The sequence below is a fragment of the Canis lupus genome, chromosome Y, assembly GCF_048164855.1.
Source record: "Canis lupus baileyi chromosome Y, mCanLup2.hap1, whole genome shotgun sequence".
In the NCBI taxonomy this organism is placed as follows: domain Eukaryota; kingdom Metazoa; phylum Chordata; class Mammalia; order Carnivora; family Canidae; genus Canis; species Canis lupus.
In genome coordinates this window covers 8,552,899-8,565,542 of record NC_132877.1, presented here as the reverse complement: position 1 = coordinate 8,565,542, position 12,644 = coordinate 8,552,899, and the positions used below count along the sequence as shown (strand labels likewise).

At 35.6% G+C, this 12,644-nt stretch overlaps 1 protein-coding gene across 5 annotated transcripts in view; it reads left to right on the top strand.

Moving 5' to 3' along the window:
• Positions 1 to 7,096, top strand: part of LOC140629012 (cullin-4B-like) — a 73,219-nt gene extending 66,123 nt beyond the window's left edge. For all 5 annotated transcript variants that reach the window (XM_072818391.1, XM_072818392.1, XM_072818390.1 and 2 more), the window contains 2 exons: positions 5,794 to 5,899; positions 6,734 to 7,096. In XM_072818391.1, the coding sequence (XP_072674492.1) occupies positions 5,794 to 5,899; positions 6,734 to 6,924 (297 nt within the window). In that variant the 3' untranslated portion in view covers positions 6,925 to 7,096. The remainder of the gene's footprint in view (positions 1 to 5,793; positions 5,900 to 6,733) is intronic.
• The last annotated feature ends 5,548 nt before the right edge of the window (positions 7,097 to 12,644 follow it).

Below are 12,644 nucleotides of genomic sequence, written 5' to 3'. Positions count from 1 at the left end.
ATATTTTCATAACTCCTTTTTTCATTAAAATGATTTGAAATTAAACTATACATGCATTCTCTTCAATCCAGCAGTGTAAGATTTAATGAAAAATTGAACAGAAGTCACAAAGTCTCCCTTGATCAGCACCTCCCACCAAACTGATACATTTATCATGCTTGACAATGTTCCATTGGCACATAATTATCTTCCAAAGTCTTTATATTGTATTAGTGTTCAAGGTTGATATGTTGCAGCTTACGGGTTTGGAAAGTGTATTAGGACACATATTAGCACACTGAATAATTTCAGGCTGTAAAAATCCTGCATCCCACCTGAATGTGACACGTATTTTCTTTAAAGATTTTATTTATTTATTCATGAGAGACACAGAGAGCGAGGCAGAGACACAGGCAGAGGGAGAAGCAGGCTCCATGCAGGGAGCCTGATGTGGGACTCAATCCCAGAACTCCAAGATCATGCCCTGGGCCGAAGGCAGGCGCTCAACCACTGAGCCACCCAGGGATTTCGTGACATCTATTTTAAATTAAAAATTCTGCAAGTACATATTTTCAGAAGTGTTACTTGTTTCCCAGTAAAAATTTTAAGACCTTTCTTTGTTGTTGTTGTTTTTTTTTTTTTTTGGTTTTGTTATTCAGCAAATTATACACAATGGATTCTTTATTAGGGAAATACCTTCCATTATTGTGGAGCATTTTTCATCATATCGTAATGATGTTAAAAAAAAAAAACAGCTCTGCTTAATTACTTTGTAAATTCACATCATAACCAAATTTGAGAACTATATTACAGATAATTTAATTATTTTCAGGTGTATTCATGCACAGACACGTACTTTTTCAAAATTTCATCCCAGAATGAACAAAGGTTGGGATAAAAGGGAACTAGTGCAGTATTTGCTGGAATTAATAATTAGTATCTCACTCCCTGGAAGCTATTTACCTGCATTCAGGATAATATGAATAACTATAGGTATTAAAAAGTTATGACTATATTCTGCCTTTTTTTAATACATTGAAAGGAAATAACACCTGTTGAAAACTAGATGATGCATATGTACCTGGGGAAAACCAATAAAAGCACAGAAAAAAAACCATACAAAAACAGAAATGTAATATTTAGCTGTGAATGCAAATTATGAAGTCATAATCAGTTATAATCTTGATAATGTAATCACCATATATGTTACTTTCCAGCCATAAATATGTTTATTCATTTTCAGTACATAGTTATTTAGCTGTATAACTTTTCATTTCGAATTAAATCATTTTTATTGAGAGTGGTCTCCAAATTGTGTAAGATTCCGATGCCACAAAAGCTGGATCTACTCCTGTTAATGGACCAAAGTCTAAACTTCATAGGAAGACATTTAGAGGACAGGCTTTAAGTGGAGAATGGGGAAGAACAGGGAAGACTGAGGTAATTGATAAGTAGATGGCTTGAAGTTGGAGGAATGGAGCTGAGTTTGAAACAGGAAAAAAAATAAAATTGGTGGGAAAAATGGAGAAAATAAAAATATGTAAGCCTGCAGCTGAAACCATTTAGTTAAGATTAAATTCTAACCTCTGCTGTTCAGCTAAATGTTGGCTGTATGCTTCTCATTTGTGGCCTTCATTATGTTGAGGTATGTTATTTTGTAACCACTTGTTTGAGAGTTTTTGTCATGAATTCACGTGAATTATTTTCAAGTGCTTTTTCTGCAACTATTGAGATGATCATGTGATTTGTATCTTTCATTCTGTTAGTGTAATATGTCACATAGCTTTGCATATGTTGACTCACCTTTGTATCATGGGGATGAATCCCATTGGGTCATGGTAGAAGATCTTTTTAAGGTTCTGTTAAATTCACTTACCCAGTATTTGAGAATTTTTGCACATGTATTCAAGGTATCTTGCTGTTTTCTTATAGTGTCTTTATCTGCCTTATTATGAGTGTAATAATGTTCGCCTACTGAAATGAACCTGGTACTGTTTCCTCATCTTATTTATTTATTTTTATTTTTATTTTTTTAAGATTTTATTAATTTATTCAGAGAGACACAGAGAGAGAATGAGAGGCAGAGACACAGGCAGAGGGAGAAGCAGGCTTCAATGCAGAGAGCCCGACGTGGGACTTGATCCAGGGTCTCCAGGATCACGCCCTGGGCTGCAGGCAGTGCTAAACCGCTGCGCCACCAGGGCTGCCCTCATCTTAGTTATTTATAAGAGTTTGAGAAGAGTTGGTATTATTTTTTAAGTAGTTTACCCCTTATGAAGTTAGGGTCTGTATTTTTCTTTGTAGAAGGATTTTGATTTACCTGTTCGATCTCTTTACTACTAATTGCTGTGTTCAAGTTTTTTATTTTTTTATGTTTCTGTGATGGTAAGTTATGTATTTTTAGAAATTCAGTTATTTTTTCTAGGTCATCTAATGTTTTGGTGTATTATTGTATATAGTAGTCTTCCGAATCTTTGAATTTCTGTGGTTTCTGTGGTAGTGTCTTGTCTTTATAATTTTTTGTCATTTCTCTTGATGAGTCTGTGTAAAGTTTTGCAAATTTCTTCTTTTCAAAGAGCCAACTTTTAGTGTTGTTAATGTTTTTTTTTTTTTTTCTGTTCTCTTTCATGTATTTCTGCTCTGATACCAGGTCTCTCCTCCTACTAATTTGGACTTAGTTTGTTTTTGCTTTTCTAGTTCCTACTTGATATAAATTAGGTGAATTTGAGGTAATACAATAAATGTAGATATTTATTGCTGTAAAAATAATCCCTTTAACCACTGCTTTTGCTACAACTCATCAGTTTCATTTCCCTTATCATTTGTCTCAAGTAAGTATATTTATAAGATCTTTGAACCATTATTGTGTCGTGTAGCTTCCATATATTTGCAAGTTTTCCTTTTGTTACTGATTTCTGATTTCTTACTATTGTGGTCAGAAAATAGACCTGATAGAATTTCTATCTTCCTGCTTTTTAAAATTATTTAAATGGCATATATTATCTGTCCCCAAAAAAGGCTCTATTTGTCCTTGAGTCTACAGTATTTTTCAGCATTCCCTACTAATTGATTTTGCATCTGGATGAACGGTCTGTTCGTGAGAATAGTGTATGGAAAGTCCTTAACTGTTAACTTGTCACTTTTTAATTTATTTCTCCTTTTAGTTCTATTACTATTGCTTTATATATTAAGTGCCCCAATGTTGACAGCATATATATTTATGTATTTAAAGTTTCTGTCAAATACATATGTTGACAGCATATGTATTTAAAATTTCTGTGTTCTTTTTGGATTGCCCTTTCATTATATAATCACCTTTCTTTGTCCATTCTTGGCCTTATCTGTATTTTGTCTAATTTCTGTTAATTATTAATTAATTGGCTATTAATATAAACTAGGCAAAATCTTTTCACCTCTTCCTGTACATTCTGTGAAAGCTAAAATGCAGTTTTTGATATGCACCATATCATTGGATCTTATTTTTTCTTTTTTTTTTTTTTATTACTGTATAGGTTGCTCTCTCCTGGCTTGCAAAGTTTTGGTGAGAATTCTGCTCATATTCTTGTAGTCTCACTTTTGTATATGATGAGCGAATTTTCTTTTGTTGCTTTCAAAACTCTTTTGGTTTACACATTTGATAATTTCATTGTAATGAGTTTACTCCTTAAAAGTTTAACCTATTTGGAGTCTCTTGGGGCTCATGAGTCTGGACATACATTTCTTTTGTCTAGTTTAGGAAGTTTTCAGTCCTTATTACTTTAAATATATCTTCTGTCACATTGTCTTTCTCCTCTTTTTCTAGGATTCTCATAACCCCAGAAGTTCACTGAATTTTATTCTGCATAATGAGATAGCTATTGAATAAGCTCTAAACTGAATTCACTCACTCTGTTCTTCCACTGTCGAATTTTTGTCTTTAGTCATTTCTGTATCTTTGTTGCAATTATTTTCATGCATTGTTTTCTTAAATTCCCCTTAGTTGTCTTTCATTATTTGTAGTTCACTAAATTTTGTTAAGAGGATTGTTCTGAATTATTTGTCAGAATTCATATTCATTTTTTGACATCAGTTTTGGTGCTTTGTTAGTATACTTTGACCGTGTACTGTTCACGTGAATCTTTGATTCCTTGAGTTATCTGTATATTTGAGTACGCAGTTCTTTCTAAAGCCTTTACAGGTTTGTTTTGGCAGAAAAACACCTTCACTAAGGCAGCTCAGTTAGGGATATTAAATAGGCCAGATGTTAGCACTCATGAGCAGATGGGAATTAGTTTTGAGATATTAGTTGGGCACTTATGCTCTCAGACCGATGGGAATATATATTAGCATAGTATAATGTAAAACATGAGATCGTATGGCGTTTGATTTTCTGTTACTTATTTCACTTAGCCTCATGCCTTCCGTCCATCATCGTCAGAAAGGGTAGAATTTTATTTTCTTATTGATAAATACACATTGTATCTATGTATAATTAATGTATATAAAAACTGTATACCTACATAAACCTATCTAATCTGTGTATATATTTAATCTAATCTGTCTCATTTTCTTACACATTTTTCTATTCATAATACTTAAGTTGTTTCCATGTCATGGCTGTTGTAAACAGTGCTGCAAAGAACATGAGGGTGCACAGATTTCTTTTACATAGTGATTTCCTTTCTTTCAAATAGAAACCCAGAAGTGGAATTGTTGGATTATAGAATATATTGTTCTAGGGACTCCGAGATGGCTCAGTGGTTGAGCTTCTGCCTTCAGCTAAGGGTGTGATCCTGGAATCCTGGGATCGGGTCCCACATTGGGTTCCCTGCATGGAGCCTGCATCTCTCTCTACCTGTGTTTCTACCTCTTTCTCTGTCTCTCATGAATAAATAAATAAAATCTTTAAAAAAGAAAAAAAATATATATATATAATGATGATTCTATTGTTATTTTTATGATGAACTTCCATTTTGGTTTGTTTACAGTTTCCCTAGTGATTATTGTTTTTGAACATGTTTTCATGTAGTTTTCAGCCATTTGCGTATCTTTTTTGGAAAAACTGATTATTGACACCCTTTGCCTGTTTTTAATGAGCTTTTATTTTGGCTTTTCTTAAATTGAGTAGTATAAATATTTTATGTATTTGGATATTACCCTTTGTCAGATAAATGGTTTGCAAATAAGTCCTTCCATTCTGTAGGATGCCGTTCATTTTGTTGAATTGAACAATGAATAAATTTATTTCCTTTCCTTTGCAGAAAATTGCTGTTACGACAGTCCCATTTGCTTACTTGCTGTTGTTTTGTTTTTGTTGTTGTTGCTGCTGCTACTGTTGGTATCATATCCAAAAAGTTGTCAAGACCAGTGTCAAAGGGGTTTTTCTTCCCCCCATGCTCAAAGGTTTAACATTAAGTATTTAATTGATTTCAGTTAAATGTTTAGAAGGAGTACAACGTAATTTTCATAATTACTATCAGTGAATGGTAACTGAAAGAAGCAATTGGGAAATTATTTAGCCAGAGTTATATTAATGTGAATAAGTGACGAATAGATAATTAACGCATATTTTCCTGTTATTTTTTAAAATATATCTAGTGTGTTCTGAGGTTTGAGATGGAAAGTGTGTTTTATTTATTTGTGGAAACAGTAAATTCTATTATTTTCTAGTTAATATTCACCTACTTTTAGCTCTACTTTGCTTCCACAGGACTTATTTTTCAATTTAATACTTTAATACAACAAATGTAGACCATCTTATGTAACTAAAGTCCTACCTGAGTCATCAATAACATGTTATTGTTCTATAAATTAATACAATATTGCTTCTAATAGGGCAAAAAAGAACTTCAGGTGACTCTTTTCCAAACATTGGTGCTGTTGATGTTTAATGAAGGAGATCATTTCAGCTTAGAAGAAATTAAGATGGCTACTGGATTAGGTAAGTTTTTTTGTTTTTTTTTTTAATTTTAAAACCTTATTTAAAAAAAAATTTTTGTATATATTTTTTATTGGAGTTCGATTTCCCAACATATAACACCCAGTGCTCATCCTGTCAAGTGCCCCCCTCAGTGCCCATCACCCAGTCACCCTAACCCCCCGCCCACCTCCCTTCCCACCACCCTTGTTCATTTCCCAGAGAGGTGTTGCTCATGTTCTGTCACTGTCACTGATATTTTCCACTCTCCTTTCCCTTTAATTCCCTTTCACTATTATTTATATTCCCCAGATGAATGAGACCATATGATGTTTGTTCTTCTCCGATTGACTTATTCACTTAGCGTAATACCCTCTGGTTCTAACCATGTTGAAGCAAATGGTGGGTATCTATTTCTAATGGCTAGGTAATATTCCATTGTATACATATACATATACCACATTTTCTTTATCCATTCATCTTTCGATGGACACTGAGGCTCCTTCCACAGTTTGGCTACCACCACACCAGTGAGAATGGTGAAAATTAACAAGACAGGAAAGAAATGTTGGAGAGGATGTGGAGAAAGGGGAACCCTCTTGCACTGTTGGTGTGAGTGTCAACTGGTTTAGACACTCTGGAAAACTGTGTGGAGGTTCCTCAAAGAGTTAAAAATAGAACTACCCTATGACCCAGCAATTACACTGCTGGGGATTTACCCCAAAGATGCAGTGAAACGGCAGGACAGCTGCACCCCAATGTTTGTAACAGCAATGTCCATATGGACTAAGTAACTTTTGATTATATTCATTAAGTGTGTGATATAAAAAATTCTAAACATTTTTTTTTCTCATTCAGAGGATAGAGAACTAAGAAGAACTCTTCAGTCATTAGCTTGTGGCAGAGCTAGAGTTCTCATCAAAAACCCCAAGGGCAAGGACGTGGAAGATGGTGACAGATTTTTTTGTAATGAGGAATTCAAACACAAACTCTTCAAGATAAAGATCAATCAAATCCAAGAGAAAGAAACAGTATTTTTTTCCTCTTAATCTTAATGTCTCTTTTAAATTTTCTGAGACCTTTCATAAGTCTTTTGCTTTTGGATCAGCAGTAACTCTAACGGCACATTTTTTTTATTGTGGTAAAAACATGTAAAATTTGCCATCATTACCGTTTTGAAGTGTAAATAGAATGCAGTGTTAATACATCTACACTATGGTGCATTGTGTCCAGAACTTCTTCATTTTAAATAACAAAAAAAAACCCTGTCTTCTTTAACAATACTCCTCTTTTCTTCTTAACCCCAGCCTTGGTAAACAATAGCTTTACTTACTTTTTTATTTTCTATGAATGTGACTAATTTTGGTAACTTGTATGAGTAGGGGACCACACAGACTGTGTCTTTTTGTGACTGGCCTAATTCGCTTAGCATAATGTCCTAAAATTTCATACATGGAATATGTGATAGCATGTAACAAGATTTATTCCTATTTACATCAAATAAATGTTCCAGGGATCCCTGGGTGGCGCAGCGGGTTAGCGCCTGCCTTTGGCCCAGGGCGCGATTCTGGAGACCCGGGATGGAATCCCACGTCGGGCTCCCGGTGCATGGAGCCTGCTTCTCCCTCTGCCTGTGTCTCTGCCTCTCTCTCTCTGTGTGTGTGACTATCATAAATAAATAAAAATAAAAATAAATGTTCCATTTTATTAATATGTCACATTCTGTTTATCCATCTACTTTCATGATCCTTTGAATACTGTTGCTGTGAATGTGAGTGTACAGTGTATACAACTATCTTTAGAGATAACTATCTCAAAACTATCTTTTTGAGACTCTCCTTTCAATTCTTTGTCCATAGGATCCGACACAACTGGATCCTACATTGGATCTATTCTCATTTATTTTGAGGAACCACTATACTATTTTCCATAGGACTTGCAAGCTTTACAAAAGATTACCACCAGTGCACAAGGGTTTTAGTTTCTCTCTATGTTTTGCAAGACTTATTTTCTGCATTTATTATTATTATTATTACAGACTTTCTACTAGGAAGAAGTGATATCTCATGATCATTTTGATTTGCATTCTGTAGATTGATAATATTGACCACATTTAACTGTATGTTAAATATTGACATTTAACTGTATGTTAAATTTAAACTTTAAAAAAAGTGGTATTATCACAGTACAGTGCAGTATTGGTTTCGGGAATAGAGCTGATTCATCCCGTACATACAACACACAGTATTCACAAGCACCCTCTTCTTCTTCTTTAGTGTTTTTAAAGATTTTATTTAATTGAGAAAGAGAAACAGAGACTATACCCACACCACTCAGGGGAGAGGCAGAGGGACAAGTAGACTGCCCACTGATTAGGGGGTGCTCAATGAGGGCTCACTCCCAGGACCCTGAGATCATGACTTGAGCTGATGTCAGACACATAATTGACTTAGCCACCCACGTGCCCACAAGTGTCCTCTTTAATAATCATGTCCCATTTAGCCCATCTCCCTACTAACCTCCATCAAAACTGTTTGTTTTCTATAGTTAATGATATCTTTTTTCTCTCCCCCTCTCATTCCCATATATTCACTTGTTTTCTTTCATTTTTTAAATATTTATTTATTCATTCATGAGAGACACACACAGAGAGAGAGAAGCAGGGATGTAGGCAGAGGGAGACTTAAATACCACATATGAGTGAGATAATATGGTATTTATTTGTCTTTGTGACTGACTTATATTGCTTAGCATAATATACTTGAGCTCCATCCACATCCTCTCACAGATCACAAGATTTCATTTTTTTAAAATGGTGAAGTAATATTGCATTGTGTATCTGACATATCTTGTTTATCCATTCCTCACCTGATGGACATTTAGATTCTCTCCATAGCTTGGATATGTTGATAACACTGCTATAAACATCAGGGTGCCTGTAACTCTTCAAATATATTTTATTTATTTTTTGGGTAAATACCTAAGAGTGCAATTGCTGTCTTTGGGTATTTCTATTTTTAACTTTCAGAGGAATTTCCACACTCTGGTGCACTGTTGGTAGGAATGCAAACTGGTGCAATCTTTCTGGTAGAGAGTGTGGAAATTCCTCTGAGAGTTGCACCAGTTTGCATTCCTACCAAGAGTGCACCAGTGTTTTCCCTTTCTCATGCATGCTAATCAACATCTGTTGTGTCTTGTGTTGTTTATTTGAGCCATTCTGACTGCTGAGGGGTGATAGCTCATCACAATTTTGACTTGTATTTATTTGAGAATGAGTGATGTTGACCATCTTTTCATGTGCTTGTTGGACATCTGGATGTCTTATTTGGAAAAGTGTCTATTCATATCTTCTGCTGATTTCTTAACTGGACTATTTGGGTTTTTTTGGGTGTTGAGTTTGATAAATTCCTTCAGATTTTGGATACTAGCCCTTTGTCAGATATATCATTTGCAAATATCTCCTCTCATTCCATTAATTGCTTTGTTGATTCATTCCTTCACCGTGCAGAAGTGTTTTACTCTGAAGACCCAGTAGTTCATTTTTGCTTTTATTTCCCTTTCCTCAGCATATCTTTTTTTTAAATAATAAATTTATTTTCTATTGGTGTTCAATTTGCCAACATACAGAATAACACCCAGTGCTCATCCCGTCAAGTGCCCCCCCTCAGTGCCCGCCACCCAGTCACCCCCACCCCCCACCCTCCCCCCCTTCCACCACCCTAGTTCGTTTCCCAGAGTTAGGAGTCTTCCATGTTCTGTCTCCCTTTCTGATATTTCCTACCCATTTCTTCTTTCTTCCCCTCTATTCCCTTTCACTATTATATTCCCCAAAAGAATGAGAACATATAATGTTTGTCCTTCTCCGACTGACTCATTTCACTCAGCATAATACCCTCCAGTTCCATCCACGTTGAAGCAAATGGTGGGTATTTGTTGTTTCTAATGGCTGAGTAATATTCCATTGTATACATAGACCACATCTTCTTTATCCATTCATCTTTCGATGGACACTGAGGCTCCTTCCACAGTTTGGCTATTGTGGACATTTCAGCATATATCTGAGAAGTTGCCACAGCTAGTGTCAAGTTGCTACAACTTGTATTCTTCTCTGGAATTTAGGTGGTTTCCTGTCTCACCTTTAGGTCTTTCATCCATGGTGATTTTGTTATGCTATTCTTCTGAGTTTTCTCAACACTATTTGTTGAAGAGACTGTGTTTTCTCCATTAGATATTCTTTTTGCCTTGTTGAAATTTAGTTGTCCACAGAGCTATAGGTCCATTTCTGGGTCTTCTGTTATGTTCCATGGATCTGTGTGTCTGGGTTTCTGCGAGTATCATACTTTCTTGATGACGACAGCTTGGTGTAATACAAATTGGTATCCAGAATCATGATGCCTCCAGTTTTATTTTTCTTTTTCACAATTGCTTTGGCCATTGCGGTCTTTTGTAGCTTCATAAATATTTGGTGTTTTTTAAAATCTACATCTGTGAAAAATGCTTGTAGAATTTTGGTATGCATTGAATGTGTAGATTGCTCTCGGTAGTATAGACATTTTAGCAATGTTTGTTCTTCCAGTATATCAGCATAGACAGCATACTTTTCCATTTCTTTATGCCTCCACAGTTTCTTTCATAAATGGTTATAGTTATCAGAGTACAGATTGTTTACTTACGTAGTTAGGTCTTCATTCTAGGTATTTTTTTTCCTCTTGATGAAATTGCAAATGGCATAGATTTCCTTAATTTCTTTTTTTTTAATTTGTTTTCCACTTTGTTATTGCTTGATTTTGTATTTTGTACCTGCAACTTTGCTGAATTTATATATTTTAGCAGTTTTTTGGTGAAGTCTTTTTGGGTATTTACAGTATCATGTCATCTGAGAATAGTGAACTTGCTGATTTGGGGGCATTTTATTTCTTTATTTCTTCTTGTTTTCTGACTGCTGAAGCTAAGACTTTGGCAATTTAACCTATGTTAAATTCTAAATTCTAATGGCAATTTAACCTATGTTAAATTCTATGTTAAATTCTATGTTAAATTCTAATTCTAAATTCTAAGTCTTCTTCCTAAATGCAGAGGGAAAATGATCATTTTTACTAATTGAGGAGGACACTAGCTGTGGGTTTTTTGTAATATGGATTTATATGTTGAGTTATGTTCCATCTATCCCTACTTTGTTGAGGGGTTTTGGTATTTTTAAATATTTTATTTATTTATTTATGATAGGCATAGACAGAGAGAGAGAGAGGCAGACACAGGCAGAGGGAGAAGCAGGCTCCATGCCAGGAGCCAAACGTGGGACTCGATCCCGGGACTCCAGGATCGCGCGCCCTGGCCAAAGGCAGGTGCCAAACCACTGCGCCACCCAGGGATCCCTATGTGTCTGTTTTTATGCTAGTAACACACTGTTTTGATGATCACAGTCTTGTAGTGCAATTTGAAATATGGCTTCTGCACAGCAAAAGAAACAGTCGACAAAACTAAAAGACAATCTACAGAATGGGAGAAGATATTTGAAATGACATATCAGAGAAAGGGATAGTGTCCTTTAAATGTCAGAACTTATTAAACTCAACAGCAAAGAAATAAACAATCCAATCATGAAATGGGCAAATGGCATATACAGAAATTTCACCAAGGAAGAAGACATAGACATGACCAACAAGCACATGAGAAATTATCCGCATCACTTGCCATTAGGGAAATACAAATCAAAACCACAATGAGATACCACCTCACACCAGTGAGAATGGGGAACACTAACAAGGCAGGAAATCACAAATGTTGGAGAGGATGTGGAGAAAGGGGAACCCTTTTGCAGTGTTGGTGGGAATGTGCAATGGTGCAGCCACTCTGGAAAACTGTGTGGAGCTTCCTCAAAGAGTTAAAAACAGATCTGCCCTAGGACCCTGCAATTGCACCGCTGGGGATTTACCCCAAAGATACAGATGCAGTGAAATGCTGAGACACCTGCACCCCGATGTTTCTAGCAGCAATGTTCACAGTGGCCAAACTGTGGAAGGAGCCTCGGTGTCCATAGAAAGATGAATGGATAAAGAAGATGTAGTCTATGTGTATAATGGAATATTATTCAGCCATTAGAAACAACAAATACCCACCATTTTCTTTGACTTGGATGGAACTGGAGGGTATTATGCTAAGTGAAATAAGTCAATCAGAGAAGGACAAACATTACATGGTTTCATTCATTTGGGGAATATAAACTGAAATAGCGGGAATAAAGGGGAAAGGAGAAAAATGAGTGGGAAATATCAGAAAGGGAGACAACATCTAACTCTGGGTAAGAAACAATGGGTTGTAGAAAGGGAGGTGGGCGTGGGGTGGGATGATTGGGTGACGGGCATGAGGGGAGCACTTGATGGGATGAGCAGTGGGTGTTATTCTATATGTTGGCAAAATGTACAATAAAAAATAAATTTAAGAAAATCAAAGGGAAGACATACTTTGATAATACACTTATACTTGGTGACTTCAATGTAGTGCTTTCTGCAATTGACAGGTCTTCTAAGCACATCTCCAAAGAAAGGAGAGCTTTAAGGTGGAGGTGGATTTCACAGATATTTACAGAATTTTACATCCAAACGCAAGTGAATACACATTCTTCTCAAGTGCACATGGAACTTGCTCCAGAATGCACCACATACTGGGTCACAAATCAAGTCTTAACCAATACCAAAAGACTGGAATGGTCACCTGCATATATTCAGACCATAATGCTCAAAGCATTTCAAAAAATAGAACTAAATCA